Genomic DNA, 18,767 nt, shown 5'->3' on the forward strand with positions numbered 1-18,767 from the left:
AGTCACTGGATTTCGTCAAACAGCTACGGCTGCTTGGCCAGAATAAATTGGCACCTAAAATAGGCAGCGGTAATTAGACACACAGTGGAAACTCATGCACACGCGCTCGCAACTTTGTACAGAAACTTTGATGACCACACGCTCACGAACGCATGCTCACCGAAGCATGCGACACAGACGAGGCTCATACACACAGTAAGCATGGCGACTTTTATAAACTCACATATAATCGACACAGTGGATTTCATTGGCATTGTATGGGATAGTAATAGTGACAGAGAAGGTTTCCCCTTACGAACTGATTCTGATCTTTTTTCCTTCATTGGTTTCACAATCTGAGTCTGCATGTTTTAAACTGAAGTTAGGCTTTCGTCCCTCCTCTCAAACACCTTTCAGTCAGCCCTTCTCACCTGCTTCATTCTCTCTTTCGTTTGTGGACAGAGTAACAGTGTGTTAGTGTTTTTGCATGAGCTGAGCAGTCCTTCTCACATCACGGTGTTTCTCAAAAAACAATGTATACCCTATGTAGGTCACTACTCTGTAGTTTGGGCCCATAAAGCACTAGAAGTACACAAGTGTCTATTGAGACGTGTTCCCTTGAGATGTGGAGGAGTGAGACGACAGGGTGGTTTAACTCCGGGGGATGATGCCCTTCTTGTAGGCCACCAAGCCAGCTGCGGCGGCAGCAGACAGGAATGTGGAGACTCCTAAGAATTTGAGGAAACCATCAACCGAAGGCAGGTTTCTCTCCCAGAAGGTGGTAACAAACGGGAGTGCCCGGATTTCCTGCAGGACGGAGGGAATGATGATATCAGATATCTGCCTTTTTCATGTGCATGATATTAACTAGATACTTGATAGATGATTTGGCAATATACAACTTATGTAATCTTGGGTCCAAAATGTGTAAACAATGCAAAGGTGTCTTAAACCTGCATTTTTTTACATGACCAGCAGGGGGCAACTCTTCTGCTTGAAAATGATTGTATAGAAAGCGAGGGAGAAAATGACCTCTCTTGGTTTACAACCCCAAGAAACATTATGGTCTTGCCTGGTAGTTTTTTTCTCATTTATTACAAGATGATCTTTTTCACAGTGTCATTTATGGTAAAAAGTGTTTTGGATTCATGACGAGAGACTTCAGAGTGTTTCTCCACTGATTGTTCATTTTTTTTAATCAAAAGCCAACTTGTAATTTGGTGCATAAGGACTTCTCTTACATCGTTCTCAGGCTCAGGTTGCCAGATCTGATTAGGTTGGAGTTTACCCATCGCACACATGACCTGCGAAAAGACATTGGTGGTGTCAGTCAAAGACTTCAAAAGGATCAAAATACAGTCTAACAGTCTAAATTTTAAACATGATACACATTTTTGAGTTTGGGTGATGTTAATAAGATAACTCTTTATTATCATTGCACAGTCATACATAGTACAATAGCACAATGAAATTGGGGAACTGTCCCACGTTGGCACTACATACAACACGACACGACACAGCAACTTAACTTAAGTAATAAAAAGAAGAATAAGTGTATGTTTATGTTTAATGCACTCAGATAATCTACTCAGGCTTGACTGGCCTTTACTGTAACTGACCTACTCTGCAGCAGAGCCAGAGCTAAGAAACATGGAGGAACATGAACACATGGGGGAGTATCTTAGGAAACCAAACCTAATGTTAATGCCTTGGAAGAAGGATATAAAGTGCAGGCGAGTGTCTTAAAGAGAGATTTAGAAGACTGAGTGGGGAGGACCATTTTGATTCTATGGTTTGTTTCAGTCAGCTGTGCTCAGACATAAATGACAGGGGAGAAAAGGCGAGGATGTCATGATTTGATATCAGCTGACCCCCAGCACTGCTGGCTGAGCATCCAAAACACCAGGAGCAGGCTGAGGTGTGACTAATAGGTGTGCCAGCTGCATGATTTAAGTGGTTTCTACCTGGTATATATAAGTAACCTGCCTCTAAGGGTGTTTAAACTGGTAAGAACTGGTATTTGCTAACACGTAGCAGTGAAAAGCAGGTACTTAAATGCTCTCTGACCTCTCTGGCTGCTCTCTCTCCAGCTTGTACGGCCCCCTCCATGTAGCCACTCCATTCGGTGGCCGTCTCTGTGCCTGCAAAGTACAACTTGCCCACCGGCTCTCTCAGCACTCTGAAGAGCAAAAAAGAGAGAAACAGGAGAGGCTTCAGAGGTTAAACTGGTTTACAGGTTTTAAACACGTTTTATTTTTAATGTATGCACCAGCATTGTACTGACCATTGAGCTTTAGCATGCATTCACTTCATTTAAGAATATAATCTCACCTGAATAAGTGCAATATGGGATTATATAACATAAAGTGAATTTCCTTTGGATTAATCTTCCCACCCCCACTGTGCTCAACATAAAAGAACCAAAGAAAGGACTTTTTCTTTAACTCTATTTCTTGCAGGACCACCCGGTATGTGAAACAGTTACTCTGTATAAAAAAGCACAATGTTAGGTTTCCAACTCCAGCTTACTTTTCATTGTGAGTGAGAACACATTTGCACATCTGGTGAGGACATTTAGACATGAAATATGGTTCACATGACGATTAACAAGGAGTTTCAGTTTTTCATATGGAGGTTAACAAAACTCTAATAGTGAACATATGCACCAGGATCTGTACAACAAGCAGCTTCGACTAATAAATGAAAGCAGCCGCAATGCATCAGACACACTGGATTGTGTTTTATGTGTGTGTACAGCTATAGAGCAAATGGGCAAATCCTGGGGACACGTCCTGCTGTACTGAAAATGCATTCATTTGTTCACACTCCAATAAAACCCATGAAATGCCGCAAAAAACACTGCAATAACACCATTCAGATGAAATATGAGTTCACAGTATTGCTTGTGTGGTAAACATAATAATCCAACACAAAGTGTTGTGATCTCAGTGAGTCCCCTCTGAAACTGTGCACAGGAAGGCAGGTTCGTTTCATGGAGGAGAAGTGACGCTAATTTGCAGAAATAATCACAAATCCTGCTGAAACATACATTAGCCATTAATATCCAGGAGCTGACACATTCAAATAAATTAAGTTAATTGAAATGAAAAGATCACACTTTCATATTTATGTTTATTTTTTTGTGTGTGTACACGTGTGAGAGAGACTCACCTGCCAAACTGAGTAAGGATTCCTGGGGGGAAATAGGCTGTGTAGCAGCCTCCAGAGTACTCCTCTTCACACCAGTTCTTCTCCTCATAGTGCACCGGCTGCAGGAAACAAGCAGGCACATGAGCAGTCAGTCAAGTGATTCCACAGTATCCACATGACTGTGTACCACTCTGCACCCAAACTCACATGCAAAGCCTCATCTGTGCCCAGCACTTTGGAGTAGATCTCACAGATCCTCCTCAACCTAAACACAACAACACAGGAGTTGGGATTAAACTGATCTCACAGCTCGTGAGAGTTTTTTTCCATCTCTGTCCACTGGTGTCTACCTTTCTTCCTTGGACAGGCTTGAGAGCTTTCTGCACTTGTGGGCAAGGATGAATCTGGGGGGGGAGAGTGAAAAGAGAAAACACTACATGAGCATGTGTGGCTGGTTGGATGACTTTATCACTTGTGTTTAGCTCCATTCAAGCACAAGTCCTACACTGTATGGAAATTCTTGTAGGAGCTCATGCGAGAATACTAGGTCAGAGTCAGATGGTAAAGCTGAGACACAAGCCTACAGGCCAGTCAGTAACCCTCTGATAATCACAGGTCGCTAGTGAAAAAAATGTGTATTCCACCCTAATGATGACTAAAGCACTCATCATGGTGCAGCATTGTATACTTCTTTGGGGCTGCTGATATCACTTAGCGCTATCTGGTAACCTCCAGTAACCACTTGCCAACCAATCTTATAACTCAGGTCTGAAAGCTGTCCTGCGACAGGTAAATATTTTTGGCGATGTAGTGTACAATATGGAATCATTATACAAAATATACACAATTACAGAGAACTGTTTGAAGCTCTGTACCAACCCCATAATACAAGGTACAGTCCCATCAGGCTTTGTGTCATCCAGGGTGAAGCCGATGGGAGCGCCCTCCTCCTCTATCACCATGCTGCCGCAGTAACCTGGTAACACAATAAAACGTTAGAAATGGCATCATCTTGAACAGCATTCGCTCTCTCTGTGTTTTCACTTCCTGCGTACCCTTTTTCCTCCAGAAGTTCTCTCTGTAGTAGACCATGCACTTTATGACAGAGCCCATGGGAACACGGTTGATCAGCTGGTTCCTCAGCGGGGGCAGCTCAGGGTTGAAGTGCATCTTCAGATTCAAAGCAGGTGGCGTGGCCACGATCACATACTTGGCCTAACACAGAGACAGAGACAGTACACAGTGCGTACCAATAGTCTGTTTATAACTGAAAGATGTGACCCAGAAGTATCTGCATGGTAGTCATCAGCCATAGTAAGAGATGTTGCAATTCTCCAAATACTAAGGAAAGAGGCTTCAATGCTTCCTTTAATATAGGATACACTGGACTATCCTTTATGAAAAGAGGGGAGAAAATGCTGTCCCATAATTCATTACAATGGAACATCTGACCATAAATGAAAACATTCAACCTAATCAACAAAGTAACACAGATCATGTACATTTTAACTGCTTTTTTCCAAGCAGCCAGTAGATGGCAGCCAAAGAGCAGCAGTGCCAGTGAAGTTTGTGAGTAACACTGTGAAGCAGTTACTGTTTTACAGATACATGGATGTTTCATATTCAGACTGCATTATCTCACATTACCTAGTGTATAAATATAGTATCTGTTTCATTTCCTAATACATAATAAAATCAAACAAACACTATAACAGTTATTTGAAACATGGCTGCAGTAACAGGAAAACAGGAAAAGGAAAGTCCTGCATTCACAATCTACTGAAACATAAGAGCAGCGTCATTATTCATTATCTTATCAGCTCGTTAACGGTGATGTATCCATATAAGCAAAGTCATTCTGACTATTTGTTTTGTGGGCCATTTGAAGGTTGGGAACCACTGGACTGAACTAATCAATTGTGTCTACAAACCCAGTTTCAGAAAGTTGTAACATTGTGTAAACTGTAAATGAAAACAGAATGCAGTGACTTGCCGATCTCAGAAAGCCATCTTTTATTCACTTATACAGAAAAATATCAGAAATCTACTATTATCATTTACAGAAACAAAAAGCTCACTTTGAATTTGATGGCAGTGACATGTCTCAAAGTGACACGACCAGCGATGAAAAGAGCATCTCAGAGATGCTCTGCAAAAACCCCCAAAACTGTGTCTACAAACTGTGGAGCAATTTCAGAAAAATGTTCCTCAACATCAAACTGAAAAGAATAATATCATCAAAACATTCCAAGAATCTGGAGGAATTTCTGTGTGCAAAGGATAAGGCTGAAAATCAATAATGGATGCCCGTGACCTTTGGGCCCTGCTGCATCACTGCACTAAAGCAGGCATGATTGTCATGAAATCACTGGGAGGGCTCGGGAACACTTCTGGAAATCACTGTCTATGAACACTGTACTGTTCACAAATACAGGTTAAAGCTCTATCATGTGAACATGATGGTGAAACACCGCCATCATTTCTGGGCCAAAGCTCATTTTAAACAGACTGAGGCAAAGTGGAAACTGTTCTGTGGTCAGAGAAATCAACAGAAAGGCTTCAGCAGAAGTAAAAGAGTTGGGGTGTTGAACCGGCCTGCCTGCAGTCCAGACCTTTCACTAATTTGGAGCATTATGAAATGAAAAAAAAAAAAAACAGATATATGACAGAGAGCCAGAACTGTTGACATATATAATCAAACACGAATGAGACAACTTCCTGCTCCCAAAGGTTTAGTACCTGCTCTCCTCAGTTGCTGAGGAGGTGTTAAAAGAAGAGGCGATGCTAAACTGTCTTAAACATGGCCCCAACGCAACTTTTTGGAGAACAGTTGCTGCCATCAAGTTCAAAATGAGCCAATATCCATTTGCACTTTCTATGCTCCGTTTATGAGATTGAAAATAATTGCATTATTTTTATTTGACATTTTTACACAGCATCAACTTTTTCAGAATCAGGATTGTACGTACATCTGCACATATATTTATTTATTTCCTGTTTTAAAATGTCTCCCTTTACAGCCATCACACAGATGAATGTGAGTTAAGTTAGATATTTCCCTCTGAAATGCAGGGACATAAAAGTACAAAGTATCACAAATTGGAAAACGTTAGGGTAAAGTATAAGAACCACCTCTCTGTGATACATGCTGATGAGGGACCTTCCATGTTGCTCTGAGTGCATTTCCTCTATTTTCCTCTCATTATTTTATCCTCACTTTTTCCAAGTTCTGCTCAAAGGGGTTTCTCTCCATCTTGTTGTAATCCCTTTGACCATTTAGTGCGGTGTGCCATGAGATGATTTGGTGCTAGATACCATTAATAAACATTAATCGAGCTCCTCGAATATTTACTAGACTGGACTTTAAATGCTCATTTCCAGCTCAATATTATATTTCTGACTAAAGCAGAATATGTAAGGAAAGACATAAAAAGTGTCCTTAAAGAATAGTACTTCAAAGGAAATACTGGTGATATACTCAACTCACCTTGTAGGTCTGCTTGTCCACGGTCTCCACCACAACCATGTCTCCGGTCTGGTCGATCCTGTAGACTGGAGACTGCAGCTTCACTCGGTCTCCCAGCTCCCTCGCCATGCACTGACTCACCTGATTCGAACCTCCTACAAACTTCCTCTCCTTGAGACACAAAGAGAGCAGAGTTCAGTGAGCACCAACAGGGAGAGCAGATGCAGCAACACTGGTTTCTATTTATATTGGGTAGAAGTGACTCTGATCCCCCTCTGGGTACCCCTCGGCAAGGCTAATAAACTCCCAGTTTGGAATGAAGCCGATAAAATCCCCTGATTTATCCTGGTGATACACACCGGTTATCCTCAGTCCGCCTTCATTTCCTTCACTACAAATTTCTGCATCTTAATTCAAAAGAAACACGTTCATAAAGCCAGGCCAGCAAATGTTAAATGATGAAGATGACAGTGAGGAGGTAGAGAGGTTTGGGCTGTCAAAGCTCCGATACACAAAACCATTTCCATGTGGTTAGTGTCAACATCTCTCTCATCCCTGACCAGAAACACATTGTGTGCATTCCTCTGTGGCATTTGGATGAATTTGTCAAGCAGTCGCTGTGAAAGCACGAGCTACACCTGAATCAGTCCTGGGCGGTGAAACGAGGTGAGCCTCTTCTTGTCTTGTTTGATTAAAGACACATTTGCAGTTTTTCAGGAGGAGTGCAGCTGCACTCGAAGCAATGCATACCAATAGCATATCCATATGTTTAAGATGACTATGTGTAAATACTTCAAACACCCCTATGTATGCACCATCCACAAGGCGTGCAAGCTTTAAATGTGGAGCAAACAGGAAGGAGCCGACTGCACTACTGTTTGTCATTTGTTTACCAAAGCCTTTGTGGCTATGGGAACAAGGCCCTCAGCTTGAGGAACGGCAGCAGAAAAGACGCCCTGAGTATTCCAAGAAAACATCTTTTGTGTGGACAGCATCTTATTCAGGCCAGACTAAGGAGACTGGGCTGTGAGGGATCTCCCTCTGACGTTCACACTGCTCCTCTGAATCACTGAATGAATCTGTGTGAGAGGCAGAGAACGCAAGTCCACTTCTTGGCACGCCGAGAGAATATTCTGTTTGTTCAGACAGATATACAAAAAAACGAATTCTTTCAGTCTGTTGTTCTGAATCAGTAGGTATAATTTTGGGCAGACATACCTGTCCTCCATTGGTGGTGGAGCAGATCCTCATTATTCCTCCGCACTGTTTGACGTACCAGAGTAACCAGAGAGCTGACACCTCGTGGGGTTCAGCGGTCACGATCAAGTTGACAAACAGTGTGGCGAAGCGACGAGCAGTTCTGGGAGGGATTACATGGAAGGTAAGAAGTCTTTAAATACTGCAGGTACCCCAGTCACAATTTTTATATTCTGTAAGAGTGTGAACAAAGCACAAATAAATCACCATGTCAGGGATTTCTGCTTGCTTGTCCTACTTTTCCAGCAGAGACTTGCACATAATCTACATTTGAGCAGTTTCAAAGTTGAACTAAAGTTTTATTTTAGTTTAATATAGGATACATTACAGGATTAATTCAAACGCTGGAGCAGTACAATCATTTAATTAGTGCAGGACTGTTGTCATTTACTTTTATAAGCTTCTCCACCAAAAACCTCTATGAAACAGCTACAACCTTCAGCATCCGTTTTCAAAGTTTTTGCAGGGATGAGAATTCTTATTCTTATTAGTGCTGACACAGGAAGCTGTAACCATTTCCACCTCTGCAAGTTTGAGTCACTGAACTGGACCTCTTAACTGTGACTGTGGTGTTGGAGCCTTTTAGATCATTTTATTGGAAATAGCATGATGTGCTCTTTGGTTAATTCTACTTCCAGCTCTGGTGAGTGGAATTGTGCAGAATGCTGCATCCATGCACCCTATGAGATACCTTGCTAACTGAGCTCGCTACCATTAGCTTATAACTTTAGCATTAGCTTTAGATTTAGCAATACAACTTTACCCTGGATATAAACGTTCAGAGATAACAGGATGAATAGCTAGACCTATTCTCTGCACAAACGGGAAACATTTTGAACATGTTACCTGGTCCAGCAGAGTTTTTCAAAGAGTTCCTGCATGGTCATCTTGTCCCACTCCTCAGCATGGGGAGCTCTCCAGGGAGCGTCTCTGGGAATCTGAAATGCAGGAGGGTGTTCAGCATGAGTCAGGCATGTAGCAGGTGTGCAACCTGTCCAGTAAACCAATCTAGAATGCTTATTAATAAGAATACTCATTAATAGTGAGAACTGCTTTACCTCCTCGCCCATCTTATCCATTGTTCTAAAGAGGTTGTTGAAGTCCATCAAAGCGATGGGGTTCCACATGGGAGGCAAGGAGCCTTTGAACGGGTAAGACTTTCCCTGTTGGACACATGATTGCGGCCATCATCACCAAAACAATATTCTTCAATCATCAAATAACCATTGCTTATAAAAGCTGTGCTTAATGATGGCAGCATTCAAAGAACAACATTTCAGCATTTGCCATTAAAGATTTGTTTCAGTTGACCTCTAACTGACCGTGAAAGCAGTTTGAAGAGTGGTGGAGAAAGTGGAGTAATAGCTTGTGCAATGTTTACAACTGAATCAGAGATACTGAATCATTAAATGTGATAAGAGTAGCCATAATCTAAAGCCATAATTTTTATGCCTGGTCTAGTTTATTTCTGCATTTCTCAATCACACACAAAGACATACAAACACAGAGGTGACAGTCAGGGGTAGATGCAGTGGGTTTAAAACCACTAAAGTGTTGCCACACCACAATTGTAACTAGAGATTCATTTTTGTTGCTTTCTAGCAAAGTTCCCTTTGCTATGTGGAGGATAACAATGGTTTGAGTACATTCATTTATGTCTGTTGATGGAATCTCAAATAATCTCTCTAGCGTATGACGCTAGAGAGATTATTTGAGAGCTTGAGTATTGAGAGCTTTGCTTGACAGGAACATTTATTTCAAACCTTATTAAACACAAACTTCTTTGAAAGAGAAAAAAACTGTCTATACATCTTTGTGGAAATGCCCAAGCCTCACAGAGCTGTCAGCTCAGAGACAATTCTGGAATAACACTTACACTGTACTGTCTTGGTCTGCAGCTGCAGCTTAAACTAATAATGTCTCCTATTATTTACAGTCTCCTAACTTATTGTGTTGTGTAATGTAATACCACTGTAATAGAGCCAAAGGAAAAAACAAAACAAAAAGAATATCAAAATTGTTTAGTTCTTCATTTCATTGTAAAACAATGCAGCTGTAACTGCATTATTACTGCATTAAAGGAGACTGGAGGCATCGAGGTGGCACGGAGGGAGGTTAGCCAACTATCGGAGATGCAGAAAGGTGCGACAAAGAAGGTGCCTAAGAAGTACAGCAAGTTGTCCAATACCTGAGGCCTTGGAAACTGCCAAGCAAAGACTCACAGCCTTAGCCAGCTGCTTAAAGAGGTACACCAGAGACATAGAAAAACACCAGCTACTGGTAGACCGAGCAGTCAGCCGAGACTGCAAGACTAGGCTGACAAACCTGTGCACTCCCTGGATTGATTACAAGAAGGCCTACAACTTGATGCCCCACAACTGGATGCTGGAATGCCTAGACCTGTACAAGATCAACAGGACCCTAAGAAGAAACTAAATGTAAATTTATCAGGAACTATCAGGAACTCAATGGGGATGTGGTGGACAACACTAGAGGCCAACTTTAAGCCCTAAGGTTGTATGCTAAGCTTAAGGAAGGAGGTCAGAGGCTAGTTAGTGTCAGTACCACAGTGGCTGGACAAAGCTGGACTGAAAGACAGCACAGAGGCGCTAATCATGGCAGCACCGGAACAAGCATAGAGGCTGGGCTCTATCACCCCAGGCAAGACCCCAGGTGCAGGCTGTGTAAAGATGCCCCTGAGACAATCCAGCACATAACAGCAGGGTGCAAGATGCTAGCAGGCAGGGCATACATGGAATGCCATAACCAAGTGGCCGGCATAGTGTACAGAAACATCTGTGCCGAATATGGCCTGGAAGTCTCGAGATTAAGATCCTGTCCTCAATGAGAGGACCAAAGAACGCTACTTGAAGACAAAGGTGACTGTACTGCAGAGGAGGACTTTATGACAACCATCTAAAGATAAAGATTTCACAGAACCACAGAAAATGCTAATCACTGCCCTTAGCCTTTTACCCAAATTATATTGTACGGTCTTATCTGACTTTGAAACAAACATCTATTATCAATAGTTATTTTACTGCCTATTGTAATATACAGTACTGGGAAAATGTTTGCTCTTCTTAATTTCTCATTTCTTAAACTACATTTAGTTTTAAAATTTAGTAAATTATTATTAGATTCGATTAATTAATACATTAATTTAGTAAGGAAAAGGCTAAACAAACCTACCATGTCCTAAATCGTGAATTTACTGTGATCAACCACATTTTTTGGAAAGTTGAACTTTGGAAAGTTCAGTTTCAACTAGCCACACTCAGGTCTGATAACTGCTGAATCCAGAAATCACTCAAGTAGAACCCGTCTGACAAAGTAAAGTAGGCTAAGTGACACGTCATGCCATGATCTGAAGAAACTCAAAAACAGCTGAAAGACTAAGCTGCTGACAACTATCGGTCTGGAAAACCATTTCTAAGACTGAGCCAAGTGGAGAGCTGTTATTCACAAATGGGCTACTAAAATTACTCCAAGAGTGCATCAATGATTCATCCAGGAGGTCACAAAAGAATCCAGAACAACATCTCAAGAACTGCAGGCCTCACCTGCCTCAGTCAAGGTGTTTGTGATTTACCAACAACAATTTTAAAATTTTACTAATGTAGTAAAACACTAACACACACACACACGGTATAAAAATATAGGTAATAAAGACTGATTGCTGTGAACTGCCGATGCAGGGATTGGTTCCCAGGTGTAAGATAATAAATCATATCTAAACACCACCTCTGAAGTCAGTCTAAAGATTTCTTGGATTTCTATCTTGCAGAGCATTCATTATGTGAGAGACCAACATACAATGCAAACAGTTTTACATTATCTGATAGTTTCACTGTGATTATTATAGCATTCTAAGATCTGTTCAAGATCTGTTTTGTGTATATATTGTCATAGTGTTTTCTTTGTCCTTTGTCAGACTGTCTGTGTCTCATGTCTCTGTTCCTGTTTGCTATCCTCCAGTGTTTGATGCGTCAAGTGTTTTGTGAAATTTTCAGATTCTGATTATTCTCTTGTTGTTGTTTTTTCCTGTTTAATAAGTTCTGGTTCTAGTCCAGGTTTTTCTTCCTTGGGACAAGGAGGAAGTGCAGACACTGTTGGGGGTTCTTTACCAGGGTGTTTACCGAGCTTGAACCTAGGAACAGGTGGCAGGGGGGATCTGAAGGGGTGGCAGAGGACAGCCAATTATTTTTTGGCAGTATTAATTACCCTCTGCGCAGCCTTTTTATTCTCAGTTGGGTGATAAGGATGTCTGGGATTATAGAGTTGAATGTTGAGCTGTAGTCCACGAAGGGCATCCTCACATAGCTCTTCCTGTTAGCCAGATGGCTCAGCGCTCTGTGAAGGGTGACAGTGATGGCATTTCCAGTATTTCCAGATATTTCATTTTTCATTTTTCCCCCAAACCACTGTCCAAAAAAAAAATCAAATCAAATCAAATAAAACCCTGAGCTCAGTGTGAGCTTTGGTAAGATATTTCTTGTAGTTGGTCATTAGGTTTGCACACATTTCAGGAGTGATTTTGGCCCACTCCTCTTTACAGAAAATCTCTAAATGCTTTAGGTTTTAAAGACCCCCACAGCACATTTTCTACAGGACTGGTAGAAAGGTCTGGTCTGGAGAATGGTTAAGCTGCAAAATGAACTTAACATTCTTCTTCGTTGGCCACTCCTATGTTTCTTTGGTGGTATATTTTGGGTCATTGTCATGCTGGAAGACTCATTCATATCTTCAGTTTTTTGGCCGATGGAAGAAGACTCTTGTCCAAGATTTTACGGCACATAGTCCAATTCATTGGCCCCTCTATACGGTGAAGTCATCCTGTACCCACAGCAGAAAAACAGCCCAAAACACAATATTTCCACCTCTGACTGTGGAGATTGTGTTCTTTAGGTCATACTCATCACTTCTCCTCCTCCAAACACTGTGGGTTAAGTTGTTGTCAAAGAGCTCGATTTTGTTTTCATCTGATTACATTACTTTCTTCCAAGGCTTCTCTAAATTTTTTGGGTGTTCACTGGCAAACTTAAGAGGGGTTTGTAAATGTGCCTTCTTGAGCAGGGGGAACCTTGTGAGCGCTGCAAGATTCGGTATATGGTAAATGGAGTGGTTCTTATACAGCACATTACTATTCTACTTGAACGCTCAAAGCACTTTAGCATGTCTAATGTACCCGTACCTTTTGATTAATAGATGACCTGCTCTACCTCCTGAGCCACATTATTCTCTAATTTTAGACCATTACAACCAGTGTGTAACCATTGGTGTTTTTGGTGACTGTTCCTAGTCTTGAGATCATTAACAAGCTCCTCCACTGAGTATATATGTTCTGTACGACCGTGTGTGGGGGGAGTGGCTAATTTAGCAGATTACCGTATTTACCGCACTATAAGGCTCACCAGATTATAAGGCGCACTGTTGAAGACTGGCTCTGTTTTCATACATAAGGCGCATCATATTATAAGGCGCATTAAGACAAACAAAAAAATAACTCGACCTTTATTAAGCTCATTCACAGTAACTCTTAACACTGTTAAGCTGTAACACGTTAAATATTGAAAAATATACTTTTTCCAGTACGGTACATTCAACTTCCACAATTCCCTCAAACTCTTCACCTTCCGTGTCTGAGTTACGGTAAACAGCTGGGCAATTTCGGCATCAAGCATGCCCAGATCCCTCTCACACCGGATTAAAAGGCGTTTAAAGTGCATTCAGCAGAATAAAACAATCGGATGAGTTAAAATTTAACCAACTCATTCACAGTAACTATTAACATTGTTAAGCTGTTAAACATCAAATATTGAACAATACACTTACATTTCCAGTTCATTCAACTTCCACAAATCCATCAAACTCTTCACCTTCAGTGTCTGAGTTAAACAGCTGGGCAATTTCGGCATCAAGCATGCCCGGATCCCTCTCATCATTATCTGAATCAGTCTCGTTGCTGTTACTTAGCTGTTCAGTGATTATTCCAGCCTTCGTGAAAGCTCGGACGACACTTGAGACTGATACCTTAGCCCAAGCAGCCACGATCCTTTGGCAGATAGTGGCGTAACTCGCTCGGCGTTGCCTCCCTGTCTTGGTGAATGTGTGTTCGCCTTCTGTCATCCAATGCTCCCACGCAGCTCGTAATTTAACTTTAAACGACCTGTTGATACCAATATCTAGTGGTTGGAGTTCTTTGGTTAATCCACCCGCAATGACGGCAAGCTCCAAATTAGTTTGCTTCACTTGGGTTTTGACAGATTCGGTGAGATGGGCGCGCATGGAGTCATAGATCAAAAGAGACGGAGATTTGTGGAAAAAGCCATCCGGTCTCTTGACATAAACTTCCCTCAGCCACTCGCTCATTTTCTCTTCATCCATCCAGCCCTTTGAGTTAGCCTTGACGATGACGCCGGCCGGAAACTTTTCTTTTGGCAAAGTCTTCCTCTTGAAAATGACCATGGGTGGTAGTTTCTGGCCATTAGCTTGGCAGCCCAGAACTACAGTGAAGGATGACTTCTCGTTCCCTGCGGTGCGTATAGATACCGTACTGGTCCCTGTTTTCTCGACAGTACGGTTCACGGGGATGTCAAAGGTGAAGGGGACCTCGTCCATGTTAGTGATGTGTTCTGGCCGGATCTTCTTTTCAGTGATCTTATTCTGGCAGTACGTGCGGAAAATGGCCAACTTTTCTTTGTAATCGTTTGGCAGTTGCTGTGAGACAGTAGTTCTTGTGCGGATTGAGAGATTATGCCTTTTCATAAAACGGAAGCACCAAGAAGGTCCCCCTCGAAAGTCTTGATCTGCATGTCACGTGCTACCGCTGTTGCCTTGAGTCGAATAGAGACTGTAGAGACACTTCTACCTGCTGTTCTCTGTTCAATAACCCACTGTTCAATTTAAGATAAGATAAGATAAGATAACCTTTATTAGTCCCACACGTGGGAAATTTGTTTTGTCACAGCAGGAAGTGGACAGTGCAAAAGTTATGAGGCAAAAATTAGAATACAATAAGAATAAATACAGTACACAACTGTACAGAATAGAATAAAATAAAATACTATATACAGTAGAATAAAATAAAATAAATATACAATAAGATAAAAATAGAATACAAATACAAATACTATATACAACTGAGTAAAAATACAACGATGACAGAAAGGATTATTGCACTTAGTATTATTGCATATGTATGGATGTGTGTGCTTGATCAGTTAAAGTCTTTATTATGGAGTCTGACAGCAGTGGGGAGGAAAGATGATGATAATTGATAATTTTGTCCTCTAACTGCGGCCATCGTGCCTTGTTCCCTCGGAAACTCCTTTTGGTCTTCTTTACTTGTTTTAGGTCATCTTTTTGCTTCCTCCACTTGCGCACCATGGACTCATTAATGCCAAATTGTCTCGCAGCTGCTCTATTTCCATTCTCTTCTGCATAACTAATTGCTCAAAGTTTAAAATCAGCTTCGTAAGCGTGTCTCTTCACGGGTGCCATTTTGGAGTCGTTATACACACACACACACACACACAACACGGTAATGTTGTGTTGAAGCACAGTACGTATTACTCCGCGAGGCTCCTGGCAACGGTAACCGTAATGCTCCAAAAAGTGGCACTAAAAATCTTTTTTTGACAGATTTTTGAGCATAGTGTGCCACATAAAACCGGTTCGAGGTCAGTAAGCACAAAACAAAATTCATACATAAGGCGCACCAGATTATAAGGCGCACTGTCGATTTTTGTGAAGATTTAAGGATTTTACGTGCGCCTTATAGTGCGGTAAATACGGTACAGTCAAGCGAACTAAAGTTAACAATGATGATAACAATGTTTTACTTTGTGTGCAAAGTAAAAAATTTGTTTTTAGTGCAAACAAAAAGATTCCCCAAAAATGCTTCAAACTCTACTGCTGATGGCAAAGAGGCTAGCTCTGTTAGCTCATGCAAAAGTCAAGCTGACAGGAAAAGTGCCAGCGGCAGAAAGTGGCAATTGAAAAATGTTGATAAAGATCCTTGTTGCCATGCCTACTGCGTGATGCCAGAAAAGTAGCAGAGACTTGGATTTCCTTTTTATTGGATAATGGGTCAGACTCAGGATATGGTGCATCATCTTCTGAACATTGTCATCATTTACTCCATCACTTAAAGTGAAGAATACATCTGGAACATGTCATGATCTGTCACAGACTACACAGACATAACATAAACCAAGAGAGCTTGGAATAGAAAATTATCTGCAATAAAAAAAAGACACTCACATTAACATAATGCACCAAGTTCTCCTGCTCGTTGACTTTGTAGGTCTTTATGCCGTACTCTTTGGCCAGACGGAGGATGCGGTTCTGTGTCGGTCCAATGTAGGCACCGCCTAGATCAACCCACTTTGCCTCCTTATTCTAAAAGACACATACTCACAATTAGATCATGACAAAAAAGAAAGAAATGTCACACATATTTCTGAAAAGGCTAACTGATCTATGCTTGCACTTCTACGCTCATAAATGACTTGAATGTAAATGTCATTTTTTTTCTGTATGCCCATTAAAAGCAATAGATACACTATCTTGGTTGTAAAATTAAAAAGGCTGGAAAGCATTTATATTACTGTTACTGATTGTCTCTTTTATGAGCCGCTCCTACAGTAGTATTGACACTCTTTGCCTTACCTGCACAGTGAAGGTACGACCACCAACCCGGTCTCTGGCTTCCAACACTACAGGATCGAGCCCACTGGCTTTCAACAGCTTTGCAGCACTCAAACCTGCAGAAGGACAGAGACACCAACAGGACTTAAACATAAGGATTCAAGCAATATATGTGCTTTCTGTACTTGTAAAAAAAGCAATAGCAAAAGGCACACAGGGATTTTAAAGGTCTTTTAAAATAAATGACAAAAAAGGCTTCCAAAAATCCCCTTCTCAAAGAAAAACATTGTTTTTGCGCTCTATTAGATCACTCAAAACCAGATCAAGAGGATCGTTTGGAAAATCTGATAAGAAAGACAAAGATTTGAACTTCTTTGTTTATTTTTAAAGTAAATCTGGTTTCTCTTATGCTAGTTAGGACACTGTTATACCATCAACAGGTATTCCCACTTTAATTGTTTTCCGTTGTGCATTTACACTGATTAGCTTTTTGGTAGGCATGCAACTCTTAAATAAAATTACATAACATTTGCTTTTCAAATGAACTGAGAGAGCTCTGGGGAAAAAAATAGAGGGGGGCAGGGGGGATTGAGGTTCTCAACAAATCACAAACCAGCCAACCAGCTGATCATGTGGGGAGGAAGAGCTAACAAGTAAAGCACTGAGCACTGGCTCACCAACCACAGAGTATACAGTAGATAAACAGCTTGTCATACACTGAACTCTGGCATATGGAGTATGGGTATGTCACAGGTTTTGCTGTGAGACTGGGCGGGGCAGACATCTCCGAAATCATCGGAGCACTTTTGCAAATAGGCTCGATCTTGACAAACCGACCAGATATCTGAAGATTAAACCTCTACATTCTCGGCTAAAAAAAATATTTAAACTGTATTCGGTGACATACAAACAGGGTATTTAAAGGCAAGTTCAGTTAGTTAGAGAAATGTCCAATAAAAAGACTGGCCACCAGGCCAAAGCAATGGTTTTTACTCGAACACCATTAACCCCACCCCCTGAGTTTGATGGGTGAGGTTGGCAGATAAAAGTAATTCATGAAGAGAGCCGCAGGGTCAGGACTGTCAAAATGAATTAAATAAATACATCATTAAATAATTGATTAAATGTGTTGATAATTAAATACAATTTGAAATAAATAAACACATAATTTATTCAATGTTTTAAATGAAATTAATGGGCATTTAATTAATTATTTAAACATTTATTTAATTAATTAATTTAAATTTTAATTAATTAATGACAAATTTAATTATTTATTTAATAACGTATTTCATTCATTTATTTCCTCACTCCTGGCCCTCCATACTGCTCACGTCCTCTTATGTAACACAAAGTATGCGCTGGTTGATTAGCTGTTACTCAACTTGCTCTGCTGTTGCTGCGGTGATACAGAGGTGAAAGAGCTGGAGAGAGGAGGAGAGGGGAGGTAGCCTCACGGAAGAAGAAGAAAAACACTACGAATAATGAAAAACTCTCCGTCACTCTGCACGCACGCACACACACACACACACACACACACACACACACACACACACACACACACACACACACACACACACACACACACACACACACACAGCTTCTTCCACTGTGGAAGCTCTGTTCGAAGCTTTGGCTTAAATCAGTTTATTTGCTCAGCTCGTCCGCACAGCCTGCACACCAAACTAAAGTTTTCTAACGTGCAGCCTACCTGATATGCCCGCGCCGACCACTATAACGTCGTAGGTGTTGCTGGGTGCAGTCATGTTGCTGGGTGGTGTGTCTTCTTTCCCCTCTTGGCCGTGTCAGCTCCGGATCCAGATACGCACCCTACCGAACGTAGGGTGCGTATCTGGATTAAAAAGCGCCGGGCAAGCCCACTCCCTGCAGAGACCGCCCACCCATAGTAAAGCCCTACCCTGTGGGCATGGAGGGCCATTAGGAAAAAACATTTTATGGAATACTACTACTAATAATAATAATAATACCTGGGGGGTTTTTTCATCACCCGACGACAGCTCTTCTCCAGTACTCTGCTACGGATCTTTTGCGGCTCCGTTTTTGCCTGGCTGTCTCTCCACCTGTGGCTCTGTACTTCTACCCGGTGTTCCAGATCTACTGGCGTTTAGATCAACTGGCGTTAGTCGAACAGATGTGTGGCAGACTTGCATTTCAGGAGCTGCTACCGACAAACCAGGAAAAAACGCCAAATGTGTCATCTGTGACACTTGTGAGGTTATCTCAAACACACTCCGTCAGTCTT

At 41.4% G+C, this 18,767-nt stretch overlaps 1 protein-coding gene across 1 annotated transcript; it reads right to left on the minus strand.

The window, feature by feature from the left end:
- Positions 1-196: 196 nt before the first annotated feature.
- Positions 197-18,373, minus strand: LOC145421048 (amine oxidase [flavin-containing]-like). The gene is made up of 15 exons (XM_080290796.1): positions 18,216-18,373; positions 16,526-16,620; positions 16,118-16,255; positions 8,911-9,015; positions 8,699-8,790; positions 7,814-7,955; positions 6,617-6,766; positions 4,185-4,344; positions 4,009-4,105; positions 3,480-3,533; positions 3,337-3,394; positions 3,151-3,248; positions 2,047-2,158; positions 1,221-1,283; positions 197-786 (listed from the first exon to the last, which is right to left on the minus strand). The coding sequence occupies exons 1-15, from the start codon at positions 18,268-18,270 to the stop codon at positions 631-633; spliced, it is 1,575 nt and encodes a 524-aa protein (XP_080146922.1). The 5' UTR covers positions 18,271-18,373; the 3' UTR covers positions 197-630.
- Between the last annotated feature and the right edge of the window lie 394 nt (positions 18,374-18,767).

This window comes from Astatotilapia calliptera, chromosome 16 (assembly GCF_964374335.1).
Source record: "Astatotilapia calliptera chromosome 16, fAstCal68.1, whole genome shotgun sequence".
Lineage (NCBI taxonomy): Eukaryota > Metazoa > Chordata > Actinopteri > Cichliformes > Cichlidae > Astatotilapia > Astatotilapia calliptera.

Coding starts and splice junctions, on each gene's coding strand:
- LOC145421048 (XM_080290796.1), bottom strand. CDS start 18,270: ATGACTGCACCCAGCAACACCTACGACGTTATAGTGGTCGGCGCGGGC. Junction 7,956..8,698: donor GAAAAACTCTGCTGGACCAG/GTAACATGTTCA, acceptor AATCCCTCCCAG/AACTGCTCGTCGCTTCGCCA. Junction 4,345..6,616: donor TGGACAAGCAGACCTACAAG/GTGAGTTGAGTA, acceptor TCTCTGTGTTAG/GCCAAGTATGTGATCGTGGC.